The 18086-nt window shown below is 51.7% G+C and overlaps 1 protein-coding gene across 1 annotated transcript in view; it reads right to left on the reverse strand.

Annotated features, from left to right (window-relative positions):
* Positions 1 to 2789: 2789 nt before the first annotated feature.
* The window catches only part of LOC132832576 (complement C4-like), a 155108-nt gene continuing 139811 nt past the window's right edge, over positions 2790 to 18086 (reverse strand). Inside the window, exons 37-39 of the mRNA XM_060850669.1 lie at positions 7404 to 7487; positions 3888 to 4020; positions 2790 to 2931 (exon numbers count right to left, since the gene is read on the reverse strand). Of these exons, the coding sequence (XP_060706652.1) occupies positions 2790 to 2931; positions 3888 to 4020; positions 7404 to 7487 (359 nt within the window). The remainder of the gene's footprint in view (positions 2932 to 3887; positions 4021 to 7403; positions 7488 to 18086) is intronic.

Below are 18086 nucleotides of genomic sequence, written 5' to 3' on the forward strand. Positions count from 1 at the left end.
CATCAAACAGACTTTGGGAAGAAAAGGCCTCAATACAAACTCTGTGCGGCTGTGCCAAGACTGGGGAGTTCCACTTATGGAGAGAGATACGAGATTACATTTATGAATAATTACAAAACGCTACATCGGAACTCACTCATTTTTCTTGTTTGGAAGTCAGTGAGAGAGCTTACAGACAGCAGAATATAGGAGGCCAGTCTGGAGAGTGATGAAACACTTCAGGATGGTATAAACACAGGCATGGATAAGGGCTCCAGCTGAAGGCACATTGAGGCAGGGAAACGGTCAGGTAATGTTACCAAGGTGGAAATAGGTGGTCATGCATTACCAGAATCCCATTTCTGTACAACACAGAGATTGCAATCAGTCAGGTTCAGCCTCCCCGCGCTGACAAGGCAAGAGACATGTCAATCAGTAAGAAATAGAATTTGTCTCGGCTACTCAAGAGAGTGGCTTTTTGTCTTCCCAATATTTCACCAAAGGAAATCGTTGCATTTCCAGTGTTGGATGTTGGAAATGCTGTCTGGACATCTGAGGGATGGAGGGAGATGATGATGAAGTAAGGAGACATAAAATTACAAGAAATCAGAATAGGAATAGGCCATTCGCCCCCGTGGGCCTGCTCTGCCACTACTAGGATGGTGGCCCCTCCAACATTCCTCATGTCCACTTTCCTGCTTTTAAGTCATTGTGCAATATTGTGTGGTATTGTGTGTGCGCTTTTGAGTGCATTGCCATTGATTAGGCCTTGGAAAGTAAAGCTTTCAATGTAGCTATGCCAGGACTGAGGAGTTCCACTTATGGGGCGAGATACAAGATTACATTCATGAATAACTACAGAACGTTACATCAAGAATTGATCTCAGCCTTAAATATACACAGCGACCCTGCTCCCACGGCTCTCTCTGTGGTAAGGAGTTCTAAAGAGTCACAGAGAAGAAATCCCCCCCTCATCTCAGTCTTAAAGAGACAATGCCTTTATTCTGAGACCATGCCCTCTCTTCCTCAACAAGGGGAAACATCCTCTCAGCAGTTACCCTGTCAAGCCCTTGAAGAATCACATATGTTTCAATGAGATCACTTCTCGTTTTTCTAAACTCCAATGAGTCGGTCTATCTAGATGTCTTGAGTTTTTAGGTGATAATGTCCAGGGAGTGGTATGTAGATACCCACCACTTTCTGCACTTCTCTCTCTTCGCTTTTGGCATTTCTCTCCCTCTGGCCTCATTGCGCTTCCAGTTCTCGTCGCCCGGTTACATGAAGGATATTATTAAGTTGGTGAAGGTTCAGAAGAGATTTCCCATGATGCTGCTGGAAGTGGAAGGTTTCAGTTCCAAAGAAAGGCTGGGACTTTTTTTGCTGGAGCGCAGAAAGTCGAGGGATGAGCTGTTGAGGATTCTGGGATTGTATTAGATTAGATTACTTACAGTGTGGAAACAGGCCCTTCAGCCCAACAAGTCCACACCGCCCCTCCGAAGAGCAACCCACCCAGACCCATCCCCTACATTTACCCCTTCAACTAAAACTACGGGCAATTTAGCATGGCCAATTCACTTAACCTGCACATCTTTGGACTGTGGGAAGAAACCAGAGGAAACCCATGCAGACACTGGGAGAATGTACAAACTCCACACAGTCAGTTGCCCGAGGCGGGCAACTATTCATCAGAGTTTAGAAGGTTGAAGGGAGGTCTAATAGAAACTTACAATGTAATGCATGGCTTAGAAAGGGTGAATGCTGGGAAATTGTTTCTATCAGGTGGGAATACCAGGACCCATGGGCACAGCCTTAGAATTAGAGGGGTCAATTATAAATGGAAATGAGAAGACATTTCTTCAGCCAGAGAGTGGTGGGCCTGTGGAATTCATTGCCACAGAGGGCAGTGGAGGCCGGGACGTTAAATGTCTTCAAGGCAGAGATTGATAAATTCTTAATCTCGCAAGGAATTAAGGGATACGGGGAGAGTGCGGATAAATGGTGTTGAAATGCCCATCAGCCATGATTGAATGGCGGAGTGGACTCGATGGGCCGAATGGCCTTACTTCCACTTCTATGTCTTACTGACTTATGAACCTTGTAGAAATGTATAAAATAATGACATGGCATGGATAGAGTTAACAGCAGGTGTCTTTTCCCTCAGACATGCGACTTCAAGACATTGGTGAACATTTTTAGGGTGAGAGGAGAGAGATTTAAAAAAGAGATGAGGAGTTCTTTTTACACATAAGTTGGTTCATGTGTGGATTGGACGTCCTGAGGAAGTGGAGGAAATGGGTACAGTTACAACGTTTAAAAGACATTTGGATAAGCACATCAATAGGAAAGGGATATGGGTCAGGAGCAGGCAGTTGGAACTAGTATAGTTTAGGATTATGATCGACATGGATGAGTTGGACGGAAGGGTTTTATTCCATGCTGTTGTCTCTATGATTCCACCTCCCCAGCACCTTTAATAACCTCCTCCCATTGGACGGTGTTTGCATGTCACTCTGTGTTCACTCATTTTAGCAACCTCTGTGCACAGTTGGCATTCTCTGTGTGCAACAGAAACCCCTTACCAGGATCCCAAGAGATCCGTTGACAATCTCCCTCTGCTGGTTTCTCTTGGTAACACAGAGAAGATGAAGAAAGAATCACAATCAAGTTTAAGAATCATAACAGGGACATTATTGGTGGAAGCAAGACAGTCCTGTGCCACAAATCATTCGATACACAGGCGAAGCTTTTCTTCCAGAGATAATAAAGCAGTTCAACAGGCTACATGGTGAACAAGTCCATAACGCTTTTCCTTACAACTGGCATCCGTCTTTTTGAAGATCATCCATGAATCGAGACAATTTCTCACAGGTACTTCTGAAATTCGTGCTGTCGCATTTTACTTGCGGTGGTATCTCTTCAACCCAAGACTCTGAATCCAGGATGTACTGGGTGCTGCGTTGTGATTGGTTGGCAGAACGGAGTGGGGCCAGTGCAATGGGGGTGGGGGGAGGGGGGGGGAGAACAACAAAGAGAGAGGCAACATTAATTCCAAAGCACCGTGTCTCATCCCAACCCACGGCAAGAAGAGTTTGCAGCAAACCCATCAGTTGTACAAGTGTTGGAGGTGGGTACCCAATCAGCACACAGCAAGATCCCACATGCAATAAGGTCGAGATACCAGATAATCTGGCTTTTAGCCAACTTGGGGCCACGGTCAGAATGCGCAGATCTTCGTGGTGTCACCCCTTAGAGAGCTTTGAGAGGTTTTGGAGCTCAGGTTGTGGTTGTAGATTCACTTTCAGACGTTTCGCCACCATACCAGGTGACATCTTCAGTGAGCCTCTGAATGAAGCTTCATCCGTTGGCTCACTGATGATGCTACCTAGTATGGTGGCGAAACATTCAACAATGAACCTTCCAGCTCAGTGAGCAAACCTACATTCAGGTACCACCCAATTTCAGATGCTCGGATCGATTGCAGAGACTCATTGAGCTGAACAGTGCAGACACAGACCCTTCGGTCCATCGCGCCCATGCCGACCCGGTATTCTAAGTAAATCTGGTCCAATTATTTTTATAAGGTATTCATTTGTGGGATGTGGATGTCACTGGCTGGGCCAGCATTTATTGCCTGTCCCTCGTTAGTGGGGCGAGCTGCCTTCTTGAAGCGCTGCGGTCTACCTGCTGTGGGTTGACCCACAATGCCCTTAGGGAGGGTGTTTCCAGGAATTTGACCCAGTGACAGTGATGGAATGGTGACACATTTCCAAGTCAGGGTGGTGACTGGCTTGGAAGGTGGCATTCCCGTGTACCTGCTGCCCTCGTGCTTCTAGACGTAAGTGGCCGTGGGTTCGGAAGGTGTTTGTTTTGCCTTACGACTCAGTTGAGGCCATCGAAATCTCACGTACTTGTGGTTTTCATCTTTGGTCTTGCCGTCCTTTCCCATGAGGAGGTAGGACCTGTGAGGCACCAGGTTCATGGGGCAGGCCATCTGTTTGAGGAAGTGCCGGACGTCGTCCACCTGAATGCCCTCGTCGCTGGCTGTTTGAAAGAGGGGAAGGAATACATAATCTTAGTTACCTCGGCCTGGTGGAGTAGGCCTGCAAAAATGGAGCCCAATCAAACCGTGGCTTATTGAATGCCTTATTCAAGCTGGGCCGGTTTCAGAATGCAGTTAGCCAATGCTGATCACTCTGAAGCCTTCGGCCTATGCAGCTGCTGCCTGTCATTGTGGCTCTCCGCCATTCTCTTTTAAAGCACGCACTGTTTTCGCTCAAAGCTGCAGACTTGCAATGGATGCTGGAGAAACGCAGCAGGTCTGGCAGCATCTTTGAAGAGAGGGAGAGAGACAGAGAGCGCGATGAGAGAGAGAAAGAGAGGGAGAGAGAGAGAGAGAGAGAGAGAGAGAAAGAAACAGAGACAATGTTCCAAGTCCAGACCTACTCATCTGCAAATGAGTTCCAAAGAAGAGTTATAGAGAGCTTTATAGCAGAGAAAATGGTCCTTCAGCCCACTGATTCTGTGCTGGTCAAAATAAAGCTCTAAAGTATTCTAATTCCAGAAACCCAGGTAATACTTGGGGGACCTGAGTTTGAGTCCCATCATGGCAGTTGGTAGAATTTGAATTCAATGAGAAAAAAACATGGAATTAAGAGTCTAATGAAGCCAAGAATCGATTGCTGGAAAAACCCATCTGGTTCACTATGTCCTTATGGGGAGGAAATTGCCATCCTTATTTAGTCTGGCCTACATCTAACTCCAGACCCACAACAATGTAGTTGACTCTTAACGGCTCGTCTGGTTAATAAGGGACAAGCAATAAATGCTGGGCCTTGGTAGGTGACACCCTCATCCTGTGAATGAGTTTTCGAAATTCCCAGTTTCCAGCATTTGGCGTATAGACCTGGCATTGCAAGTGCACATGTAAAGGCTTCTTCAATGGGTTCTCTGTCTCTATCAGACTTACAGTCAGTGTGTTCCAGAATCCCACCAGCCCCTGGGTAAAAATGAATTCCTCACATCCCCTTCTGCCTCTTATCTTAAATCTATGGCCCCTGGTCATTGATTCCCGTACCAAGGGGAGAGGTTCTTCCCCCATTTCCCCTTGACAATTCCCCTAACCATTTTACACACCTCAATCAGGTTCCTTCTCAGTCTCCTCTGCTTTAAGTTGCTGTGGGTCTAGAGTCATATGTAGGCCAGTCCAGGTAAGAATGGCACTTTCCTTCCCTAAAGGATATCCGTGATCCAAATGGGTTTTTCCAACAATGGATTCATCGTTTTGTTAGGCTCTCAATTCCAGTTCTTTTTCATTGAATTCAAATTCCACCAACTGCCATGGCGGGATTTAAACCTAGGTTCCCCCGAACATTCTGTTATGGAGTCATAAAACCATAGAGATATACAGCATGGGTACAGACCCTTTAGCCCATCTCGTCTATACTGACCAGATATCCTAACCCAACCTCGTCCCACTTGCCAACACCCGGCCCATATCCCTCCAAACCCTTCCTATTCATATACCCATCCAGATGCCTTTTAAATGCTGTAATTGTACCAGCCTCCACCACTTCCTCTGACAGCTCATGCCATACACGCATCACCCTCTCTGTGAAAAAGTTGTTCCTTAGGTCTCTTTTATATCTTTCCCTTCTCACCCTAAACCAAGCCCTCTAGTTTTGGACTCCCCACCCAAGGGAAAAGACTTTGTCTATTTATCCCATCCATACCCCTCATAATTTTGTAAACCTCTGTAAGGTCACCCCTCAGCTCCAGGGAAAACAGCCCTAGCCAATTCAGCCTCTCCCTATAGTTCAAATCCTCCAATCCTAGCAACATCCTTGTCAATCATTTCTGAACCCTTTCAAGTTTCACAACATCCTTCCGATAGGAAGGAAGCTAGAAATAGTTAGGTAGGCTTTATGTTGACCAGCACAGATTCAGTCAGGCTAAAGGGCCTTTTTCTATGCTGTCAAACTCTCTGTGATAGTCTGTCCAGTCTCCCTTCATATATAACACTCTCCAGACCAGGCAACACCCTGGTCAATCACCTCTGCGCCTTTTCCAGTGCAACCACATCCCTCCTACAATCTGGGTGCAAGAAGCGTACACAATCCTGTAGCCTATCCAGCCCCTTATCTAGTTGTCACCGGACTCGGAATGTGAACTGTGGTTTTCTGTCTCCACAGGTGCTGCCTGACCTGCTGAGTTTCTCCAGCAATTTCTGCTTCTGGGTTCGGGGTGAGCTGGTCTCACATTACATTTTGATGCCACATTAGATTGTCGTTTATGTTTTCCTCCTTCAAAGTAATTCAAAATATATTGTTTATCGCTCTCTACAAGCATCATGAATAGAAACATCAAGTTGCAAATATTATTGATCTCTTTACAATTTTTCAAAGTAGATCTCACATGCAGACTTTATACTGTGCGAGATGGAAGCTTGACCACTAGGTTAAAATGTCCTTGAATAGGATGTACTTTGTGAGTGCCAGCAATATTATAGTCAATGCTCTGGAAACGCATCCCTCCTCCTCCTCAGATGCTGCCTGACCTGCTGTGCTTTTCCAGCACCACACTCTCGACTCTGATCTCCAGCATCTGCAGTCTTCACCATCTCCTAGGTTAGGTGGATTGGTCATGCTAATTGACCTGGGTTCAATTCCAGCATTGAGCGACTGTCTGTGCAGAGTTTGCACATTCTCCCCACAGCTATGTAGGCTTCCTCACACGATCCCAAGACGTGCAGGTTAGGTGGGTTGGAGCTGCAAGTTTGGTGCTGGAAAAGTGCAGGAGAATTGATGTTTTGGATTTCCTGATGGAAGGCTCATGACCGAAATATCGATTCTCCTGCTCCTCGGATGCTGCCTGACCTGCTGTGCTTTATCAGCACCACATTCCCGTCTCTGATATCCAGTATCTGCAGTCCTCACTTTCTACCTAGGTTAGCTGGATTGGTCATGCTAATTGCCTATAGTCTTCAACGGTGTGTGTAGGTTAGGTGCTCTATCAGGGGTAAATGTAAAATAATAGGGCAGGGGAATGGGTCTGGGTGTGTTACTCTTCAGAGGGTTGGTGTGGACTTGTTGGGCCGAATGGCCTGTTTCTGCACTGTAGGGATTCTATGAAGAGTCGTGCTGGACTCGAAACATTACCCCTGTTTCCCTTTCTCCACAGAGGCTGTCAGACCTGCTGAGTTTCTCCAGCAATTCCTTGCATTGTCTCAGATTTCCAGCGTCTGCAGTATTTTTCATCTCGCAACCTCTGACCTGATGGGGGAAGCCCCCTCCTGTTTGCAATTTTGTTCTGTTTTAATGTTGACCTGCCGCTTCCACGGAATTCAAGTGAGGCTAAGCACGTAGCGTTGGAAGGCCACATCAAATCTGGTGGGGCTAGGCCGGTGTTGGTTCCTTTCCGTTACTTACCGAGTTTAATCCTCTTTGTGATGGAAACTTTGTAAACTTGGAAACTCCCGACTGTATCGATTCCCAACAGGTTGACAACAAATGCTGGGACAAATGGAAGAAAAGGATGGTTAGAAAAATTGAAGCTTTGAGCGTCTAACCCTAACGTATAGGGTAGGATATAGAAGAGAGTGTAACTACTTCTCCTGGAATAAAATACATACAATGTGCTCTGCAGGATAGAAAAATATAAACTAAGAGTTAACCAGGCACTCAGTCACTTCAGAGCTGAAAATGTGTTGCTGGTTAAAGCGCAGCAGGTCAGGCAGCATCCAAGAAACAGGAAATTCGACGTTTCGGGCCAGACTCTTCATCAGGAATGAGAAAAGTGTGTCCAGCAGGCTAAGATAAAAGGTAGGGAGGCGGGACTTGGGGGAGGGGCGTTGGAGATGTGATAGGTGGAAGGAGGTCAAGGTGAGGGTGATAGGCCGGAGTGGGGTGGGGGCGGAGAGGTCAGGAAGAAGGTTGCAGGTTAGGAGGGCGGTGCTGAGTTCGAGTATGGTGTATTGCCAGACAAAGGGCTAAATACTTGGGCAGAGCACACAAGAATATCTTCATGATTTCGATTCAAATGTAGGCAAGTGTGGTTACAGAGTTAAGAGATACCATGAATATTTACCGCATGGTTGACAATGAGGAGGAAACTTTGGACTGCAGGATACCCGTGGTTTGATGAGTTAGGCGGCAAAGTGGAAAATGGAATCCAATCTTGGGAAGTTTTGGAAAACTCAACAAGGAATACACAATAAATGAAAGGATAATGAACAGAGTGGAGGATCAGACGGACCATGAACCCTACAGCCTCATGGGTATTAAGGTAGATCGATAAAGGGGATTAGAAGGCACAGTATATGCTTTCCTTCATTAGCCAAGATCATTGATATTATGGTACAGCATTAGTCAGCTTGCATACTGTTTGATTCTTTCATTGGAAGCAAGATGGGACTGCACTGGAGAGGGTAGAGAACAGCTGGTCATGATCACAAAATCCCTTTAGTGTGGAAGCAGGCCGTTCGGTCCATCGAGTTCACACCACTCTGACGAGCTTCCCACCCAGACCCACACCACCCTTATAACCCTGCATCCCCATGGCTAATCCATCAACCCTGCGCATCCCTGCACATTATGGGCAATTTAGCATGGCCAATTAACCTAACCTGCACATCTTTGGACTGTGGGAGGAAACCAGAGCACCCAGTGAAAACCCACACAGACACGGGGAGAATGTGAAAACTCCACACAGACAGTCGCCTGAGGGTGGAATTGAACCTGATTCCCTGGCGTTGTGAGGCAGCGGCATTAATCCCTCTGGGTGCTTCGGTTTCCTCCTACAATTTAAAGATGTGCTGGTTAGGTGAACTGGCCATGCTAAATTGCCCATAGTGTTCAGGGATGTGCAGTTAGGTCAGGGGCAAACGTAGAGTATTGGGGAATAGGTTTGGGTGGGTTACTTTTCGGAGGGTCAGTGTGGACTGTTTCCACACTGTAAGAATTCTGTAACTGTATAATCACCCAGAACTGAACAATGACCCATGGATGAGAGATCAGATCAATTGTTGCTGCTGCATCTTGTCCTGGACAAACTGAGCAATGATTCAATTTAAGTTGCTTCAAAGCAGGAGGGGGAGTGCATGCAATGGCATGTTGACCTCAGAAGAGAGGTCAAAAACCATGGGACGTTAAATTTAAAGTTTTTGCAGATAGGACCAGTGGGGAAACGAGGGAGCATTTTCAGTCAGAAGCTGGCCAGGACCTGGAAATCAGTGACTGAAAGGGTGGAAGAGGCAGAAACTGGTACCATGTCTAAAACAAAAGACTTTTTTTGCTTCTGCTTGAGGGCATTTGATCCTATCTAGATTCATCATGTTCTGCTCTGCCTAGGACCGTAAGAAACTACAGAGAGTTGTGGACGCAGCCCAGTCCATCACCCAAACCAACCTTCCATCCACTGGCTCCATCCACAGTTCTCACACCCGCTCCCCCCCCAGATTATAATCTCTTCCATCCTCTTGTCTCGGGCAGAAGATATAAAAACTTAAACACACACACCAACAGGTTCAAGAACAGCTCCCGCCTTGCTGTTATTAGACTCAGATTTAAAATTTAATGTTGATCTCATTCACTGTACACCTTCTCTGTTGCCGTAACACTGTATTCCTTGCTCTGTTCTATTTCCCTCACACACTCTGTATGGTATGATCTGCCTGTACTGCATGCAAAACAAAACTTTTCACTGACGAAAATGAATCAAATTAAAAAAAATACTTTGTATGACCTGTCTGATTTCTAAACAAAAAAAATAACCCACCGTGGCCCTTGAGTCTTAGCATATTGTGAAATAAATTGTTTGAAAGTTTCCATCGATTTGGTTTAAGCTACTTCAAGCCCATTAGATAGGGCAGTTAAAATTTATTCAGATGAGCAATGTAACATTCCCATACTGCACCTCTGTAAGGTTAAGGCTCCAGGGCAGTTGACATGGTTTGTCAGTCATCAGGTTACTGAGCAGTTGTCAGCTTGTCTGCAAAATGAGTCAATTTAACAAGATTTGCCTCACTGACTAATTTTTTTATGCTTTTGCGAAGACAGGTTACAACTGCAGTGATACAAATACACAGATAATTGAAGGTAGCAGGACAGGCAGAGAGTGTGGCTCATAAAGTAACTGGGAGGCAATGGCCTAGTGGCATTATCACTGGATTATTAATCCAGAAACTCAGCTAATGTTCTGGGGTCTAGGGTTCAGATCCAGCCATGGCAGATGGGGCAATTTCAAGTCAATTAAAGAATCTGGAATCAAGAGTCGTCATCAGCCAATCCTTTATGGGTGGCTCAGTGGTTAGCACTACTGCCTCACAACACCCACGGACCTGCATTCGATTCTTGCCTCAGGTGACTGTCTGTGGGGAGTTTGCACATTTCCCCGTGTCTGCGTGGGTTTGCTCCGGTTTCCTCCCACAGTCCAAAGATGTGCAGGTCAGGTGAATAGGCCATGCTAAATTGCCCCATAGTGTTAGATGCATTCGTCAGGGATAAAGATGGGATAGGGGAATGGGTCTGGGTGGGTTACTGTTTGGAGGGTTGGTGTGGATTTGTTGGGCCGAAGGGCCTGTTTCTACACTGAAGGAAACCTAACCTAATCTAAAACCTGCAGTGCTCTTGGCTTTATCAACAGGGACATAGAAAACAAGAGAAGGGAGGTGATATTAAACTTGTTCAGAAGTCAGACGACACCAGGTTACGGTCCGGCAGGTTTACTTGAAATCATGAGCCTTTGTTGGGTGAAACATTGCATGCTGGAGTACAGTTCTGGCTGCTGTGTTAGATGTGAACGTACTGGAGTGAGTGCAGAAGCGATTTACAAGAAGGGTTCCAGGAAAGAGAAACTTCAGTCAGCCGAGTCCATTTTTAATTACTGTAAACAAAAGGCACAATCAGTGTTGGAAACACCTCTTTGATGTAATGTTTCTCTCGACACCTTGAGATCTTCTTTGGATAATCTGAAATTCGGATAATTGATTTTAAGATAATCGAGGTTCAACGGGCTGAAGAAAATGGGCCTGTTACCGTTGGAGAGAAGATGGTGACTTGAGGTTTAATATAGGTCTTCAAGATCATGATCGGGTGGGTTGGAACAGACCGAGAGAAAGTGCCCCCACTTGTAAAAGATAGAGAAGAGTGATACAGCATAGATTATATTAAACGAAGCAAGGGTGATGTGATAGGACACCTTTTCACACAGCCAGTGGTTAGGTTATGGAAAGTACTGCCTGGTACATTGTGGCAGAGACAGTGTGTTAGATATTCAGGAGAGACATTGGATGCTTACTTGATAGAAATGGTGCACAGAGGAACCTCGATTATCTTAAAATCAATTATCCGAATTTCAGATTATCCAAAGAAGATCTCAAGGTGTCGAGAGAAACATTACATCAAAGAGGTGTTTCCAACACTGATTGTGCCTTTTGTTTACAGTAATTAAAAATGGACTCGGCTGACTGAAGTGTTGCTGAGTGCTGTGCTGGACATCGATGGGAGCCCAGACATAATCTCCAAATGACTGACCGCCAACCCCCTCTCTCTCTCCCCACACTTTTTCTGAAGGACTACATGGAGGTATACCCTAAACCCTCTTCCCCAGATAATCTCTCCAACATTGTCCTGTAGCGGGCAGAGGTGGAACCTGTAAAAAAGTTGCAGTAAAATTTTGTGTGCGTGACTGTGTGTGTGTGTGTTTGTGTGTGTGTGTGTGTGTGTGTGTGTGTGTGTGTGTGTGTGTGTGTGTGTGTGTGTGTGTGTCTGTCTGCCTGTCTGTGAGAGTATGTGTGTGCGCTTGAGTCTGTGTGTGAGTGACAGCATGTGTGCCTGGGTGTGTGTGTCAGTATGTGTGCGTGAGAGTGTGTATGTCTGTGTGCCTGTGTGTGCTTGTGTGTGAGCATGTCTATGTGTCTGTGTCTCTGTGTGTTTGTGTGTGGGGGGATTCCGCATGTCTGTGTATGTCTGTGGCTGCGTGTGTGTCTGCGTGTGTGCGTGCAGCTGTGTGTGTGTGTGTGTCTGCATGTGTGCGTGTGACAATATGTGTGTATGTGGCTGTGGGTCTGTGTGTGCATGTGTGTGTGTACGTGCGTGTGTCTGTGAGTGGGCGTGTGTCTGCATGTGTGCTTGGGCGTGCGAGAGTATGTGTGTGTGAGACAGCGTGTCTGCGTGCGGCTGTGTGTGAGCATGTTTCTGCATGTGTGCGTGTGAGAGAATGTGTGTGCGTGGCTGCATGTGTGCGTGTGTGTGCGTACTTGAGGCTGTGTGTGGGCGTGTGACTGCATGTGTGCTTGCGAGGGCATGTGCGTGCTTGTTTGTGTGGCTGCATGTGTGTGTGGCTGCGTGTGTATGTGGCTACATGTGTGCGTAGTGTGTGTGTGTGTGTGTGCGTGTGTGTGTGCGTGTGTGTGTGTGTGTGCTATTTTGAACCTAACCCCCAAACCCCATCCCCCAAAAAGCAGTAGCAGTCATACTGTTGGTGTTCAGACCGGCTGCCCTGGAGAGGGGTCGTGAAATGGGAAGGGCATGGAAGGTGCAGGCGAAGGGTGGGGCCAGATGGGGAGGTGCGGGTGATGTTGGATGGGGTAGAGGAGCAGACAGGTGGGAGGTGTTAGACAGCACGGGGTGAGGTGGGGTCAGATGGGGGAATGGCGTTGGACAGCGGTGAGGTGGGGTCAGATGGGCAGGTGGTGTGAGACAGCGGTGAGGTGGGGTCAGATGGGAGAGTGGTGTTAGACAGCGGTGAGGTGGGGTCAGACGGGAGGATGGTGTTAGACAGCGGTGAGGTGGGGTCAGACGGGAGAGCGGTGTTAGACAGCGGTGAGGTGGGGTCAGACGGGGGATGGTGTTAGCAGCGGTGAGGTGGGGTCAGACGGGAGGGCGGTGTTAGACAGCGGTGAGGTGGGGTCAGACGGGAGGGCGGTGTTAGACAGCGGTGAGGCGGGGTCAGACGGGAGGACGGTGTTAGACAGCGGTGAGGTGGGGTCAGACGGGAGGTTGGTGTTAGACAGCGGTGAGGTGGGGTCAGACGGGAAGGCAGTGTTAGACAGCGGTGAGGTGGGGTCAGACGGGAAGGCAGTGTTAGACAGCGGTGAGGTGGGGTCAGACGGGAAGGCGGTGTTAGACAGCGGTGAGGTGGGGTCAGACGGGAGAGCGGTGTTAGACAGCGGTGAGGTGGGGTCACACGGGAGGGCCGTGTTAGACAGCGGTGAGGTGGGGTCAGACGGGAAGGCAGTGTTAGACAGCGGTGAGGTGGGGTCAGACGGGAGGGCGGTGTTAGACAGCGGTGAGGTGGGGTCAGACGGGAGGGCGGGGTTAGATAGCGGTGAGGTGGGGTCAGACGGGAGGGCGGGGTTAGACAGCGGTGAGGTGTGGTCAGACGGGGGGATGATGCTAGACAGCGGTGAGGTGGGGTCAGACGGGAGGGCGCTGTTAGACATCGGTGAGGTGGGGTCAGACGGGAGGGCGGAGTTAGACAGCGGTGAGGTGGGGTCAGACGGGAGGGTGGTGTTCGAGAGCGGTGAGGTGGGGTCAGACGGGAGGGCGCTGTTAGACATCGGTGAGGTGGGGTCAGACGGGAGGGCGGAGTTAGACAGCGGTGAGGTGGGGTCAGACGGGAGGGCGGTGTTAGACAGCGGTGAGGTGGGGTCAGACGGGAGGGCGGTGTTAGACAGCGGTGAGGTAGGGGTCAGACAGGAGGGCTGTGTTAGACAGCGGTGAGTAGGGGTCAGACAGGAGGGCGGGTTTAGACAGCGGTGAGGTGGGGTCAGACGGGAGGGCGGGGTTAGACAGCGGTGAGGTGTGGTCAGACGGGGGGATGATGCTAGACAGCGGTGAGGTGGGGTCAGACGGGAGGGCGCTGTTAGACATCGGTGAGGTGGGGTCAGACGGGAGGGCGGAGTTAGACAGCGGTGAGGTGGGGTCAGACGGGAGGGTGGTGTTAGACAGCGGTGAGGTGGGGTCAGACGGGAGGGCGCTGTTAGACAGCGGTGAGGTGGGGTCAGACGGGAGGGCGGAGTTAGACAGCGGTGAGGTGGGGTCAGACAGGAGGGTGGTGTTAGACAGCGGTGAGGTGGGGTCAGACAGGAGGGTGGTGTTAGACAGCGGTGAGGTGGGGTCAGACGGGAGGGTGGTGTTAGACAGCGGTGAGGTGGGGTCAGACGGGAGGGCGCTGTTAGACAGCGGTGAGATGGGGTCAGACGGGGGGATGGTGTTAGACAGCAGTGAGGTGGGGTCAGATGGGAGGGCAGTGTTAGACAGCGGTGAGGTGGGGTCAGACGGGAGGGTGGGGTTAGACATCGGTGAGGTGGGGTCAGACAGGAGGGTGGGGTTAGACAGCGGTGAGGTGCGATCAGACGGGGGGATGATGCTAGACAGCGGTGAGGTGGGGTCAGATGGGAGGGCATTGTGAGACAGCGGTGAGATGGGGTCAGACTGGTCAATGGTGTGAGACAGCGGTGAGGTGGGGTCAGACGGGAGGGCGCTGTTAGACAGCGGTGAGGTGGGGTCAGACGGGAGGGCGGAGTTAGACAGCGGTGAGGTGGGGTCAGACGGGAGGGTGGTGTTCGAGAGCGGTGAGGTGGGGTCAGATGGGAGGGTGGTGATAGGCAGCGGTGAGGTGGGGTCAGACAGGAGGGCGGTGTTAGACAGCGGTGAGGTGGGGTCAGACGGGAGGGCGGTGTTAGACAGCGGTGTGGTGGGGTCAGACGGGGAGATGGTGTTAGACAGCGGTGAGTAGGGGTCAGACAGGAGGGTGGGGTTAGACAGCGGTGAGGTGGGGTCAGACGGGAGGGCGGGGTTAGGCAGCGGTGAGGTGGGGTCAGACGGGAGGTGGTGTTTGACAGCGGTGAGGTGGGGTCAGACAGGAGGGTGGGGTTAGACAGCGGTGAGGTGGGGTCAGACGGGGGATGGTGTTAGACAGCGGTGAGGTGGGGTCAGATGGGAGGGCGGTGTTAGACAGCGGTGAGGTGGGGTCAGACAGGTCAATGGTGTGAGACAGCGGTGAGGTGGGGTCAGACAGGTCAATGGTGACAGACAGCGGTGAGGTGGGGTCAGAGGGGAAGGTGGTGTGAGACAGCGGTGAGTTGGGATCAGACAGGAGGGTGGTGTTAGACAGCGGTGAGGTGGGGTCAGACGGGAGGGTGGTGTTAGACAGCGGTGAGGTGGGGTCAGACGGGTGGGTGGTGTTAGACAGCGGTGAGGTAGGGTCAGACGGGAGGACGGAGTTAGACAGCGGTGAGGTGGGGTCAGATGGGAGGGTGGTGTTAGACAGCGGTGAGGTGGGGTCAGACGGGAGGGCGGAGTTAGACAGCGGTGAGGTGGGGTCAGATGGGAGGGCGGTGTTAGACAGCGGTGAGGTGGGGTCAGACGGGAAGGCAGTGTTAGACAGCGGTGAGGTGGGTTCAGACGGGAGGATGGGGTTAGACAGCGGTGAGGTGGGGTCAGACGGGAGGGCGCTGTTAGACAGCGGTGAGGTGGGGTCAGACGGGAGGGCAGTGTTAGACAGCGGTGAGGTGGGCTCAGACGGGAGGGTGGTGTTAGACAGCGGTGAGGTGGGGTCAGACGGGAGGGCGCTGTTAGACAGCGGTGAGGTGGGGTCAGACGGGAGGATGGTGTTAGACAGCGGTGAGGTGGGATCAGACGGGAGGGCAGTGTTAGACAGCGGTGAGGTGGGGTCAGACGGGAGGGTGGTGTTAGACAGCGGTGAGGTGGGGTCAGACGGGGGGACAGTGTTAGACAGCGGTGAGGTGGGGTCAGCCGGGAGGGCGGTGTTAGAGAGCGGTGAGGTGGGGTCAGACGGGAGGGTGGTGTTAGACAGCGGTGAGGTGGGGTCAGACGGGAGGGCGCTGTTAGACAGCGGTGAGGTGGGGTCAGACGGGAGGATGGTGTTAGACAGCGGTGAGGTGGGGTCAGACGGGAGGGCGTTGTTAGACAGCGTTGAGGTGGGGTCAGACGGGTGGGCGGGGTTAGACAGCGGTGAGTCGGGTCAGACGGGGGGATGGTGTTAGACAGCGGTGAGGTGGGGTCAGACGGGGGGATGGTGTTAGACAGCGGTGAGGTGGGGTCAGACAGGATGGCGGGGTTAGACAGCGGTGAGGTGGGGTCACACGGGAGGGTGGTGTTAGACAGCGGTGAGGTGGGGTCAGACTGGAGGGCGGTTTAGACAGCGGTGAGGTGGGGTCAGACAGGAGGGTGAGGTTAGACAGCGGTGAGGTGGGGTCACACGGGAGGGTGGTGTGCGACAGCGGTGAGGTGGGGTCAGACGGGGGATGGTGTTAGACAGCGGTGAGGTGGGGTCAGACGGGAGGGCGGTGTTAGACAGCGGTGAGGTGGGGTCAGACGGGTGGGTGGTGTTAGACAGCGGTGAGGTGGGGTCAGACGGGTGGGTGGTGTTAGACAGCGGTGAGGTGGGGTCACACGGGAGGGTGGTGTTAGACAGCGGTGAGGTGGGGTCAGACGGGAGGGCGGTGTTAGACAGCGGTGAGGTGGGGTCACACGGGAGGGTGGTGTTAGACAGCGGTGAGGTGGGGTCACACGGGAGGGCAGTGTTAGACAGCGATGAGGTGGGGTCAGACGGGAGGGTGGTGTTAGACAGTGGTGAGATGGGGTCAGACGGGGGATGGTGTTAGACAGCGGTGAGGTGGGGTCAGACGGGTGGGCGCTGTTAGACAGCGGTGAGGTGGGGTCAGACGGGAGAGCGGTGTTAGGCAGTGGTGAGGTGGGGTCAGACGGGTGGGTGGTGTTAGACAGCGGTGCGGTGGGGTCAGATGGGAGGGTGGGGTTAGACAGCGGTGAGGTGGGGTCACACGGGAGGGTGGTGTGCGACAGCGGTGAGGTGGGGTCACACGGGAGGGCGGTGTTAGACATCGGTGAGGTGGGGTCAGATGGGAGGGTGGTGTTAGACAGCGGTGAGGTGGGGTCAGACGGGAGAGCGGTGTTAGACAGCGGTGTGGTGGGGTCAGACGGGAGAGCGGTGTTAGACAGCGGTGAGGTGGGGTCAGACGGGAGAGCGGTGTTAGACAGCAGTGAGGTGGGGTCAGACGGGGGGATGATGCTAGACAGCGGTGAGGTGGGGTCAGACGGGAGAGCGGTGTTAGACAGCGGTGAGGTGGGGTCAGATGGGAGAGCGGTGTTAGACAGCGGTGAGGTGGGGTCAGACGGGAAAGCGGTGTTAGACAGCGGTGAGGTGGGGTCAGACGGGAGAGCGGTGTTAGACAGCGGTGAGGTGGGGTCAGACGGGAGGGCGGTGTTAGACAGCGTTGAGGTGGGGTCAGACGGGAGAGCGGTGTTAGACAGCGGTGAGGTGGGGTCAGACGGGTGGGTGGTGTTAGACAGCGGTGAGGTGGGGTCAGACAGGAGGGTGGTGTTAGACAGCGGTGAGGTGGGGTCAGATGGGAGGGCGGTGTTAGACAGCGGTGAGGTGGGGTCAGACAGGTCAATGGTGTGAGACAGCGGTGAGATGGGGTCAGACAGGTCAATGGTGTGAGACAGCGGTGAGGTGGGGTCACACGGGAGGGTGGTGTTAGACAGCGGTGAGGTGGGGTCACACGGGAGGGCGGTGTTAGACAGCGGTGAGGTGGGGTCAGACGGGAGAGCGGTGTTAGACAGCGGTGAGGTGGGGTCACACGGGAGGGCGGTGTTAGACAGCGGTGAGGTGGGGTCAGATGGGTGGGCAGTGTTAGACAGCGGTGAGGTGGGGTCAGACGGTTGGGTGGTGTTAGACAGTGGTGAGGTGGGGTCAGACGGGGGATGGTGTTAGACAGCGGTGAGATGGGGGTCAGACGGGAGGGCGGAGTTAGACAGCGGTGAGGTGGGGTCAGACGGGAGGGTGGTGTTAGACAGCGGTGAGATGGGGGTCAGACGGGAGGGCGGAGTTAGACAGCGGTGAGGTGGGGTCAGACGGGAGGGTGGTGTTAGACAGCGGTGAGGTGGGGTCAGACGGGAGGGCAGAGTTAGACAGCGGTGAGGTGGGGTCAGACGGGAGGGTGGTGTTAGGCAGCGGTGAGGTGGGGTCAGATGGGAGGGCGGTGTTAGACAGCGGTGTGGTGGGGTCAGACGGGGAGATGGTGTTAGACAGCGGTGAGTAGGGGTCAGACAGGAGGGTGGGGT

Source organism: Hemiscyllium ocellatum, chromosome 35, assembly GCF_020745735.1.
Source record: "Hemiscyllium ocellatum isolate sHemOce1 chromosome 35, sHemOce1.pat.X.cur, whole genome shotgun sequence".
NCBI lineage: Eukaryota > Metazoa > Chordata > Chondrichthyes > Orectolobiformes > Hemiscylliidae > Hemiscyllium > Hemiscyllium ocellatum.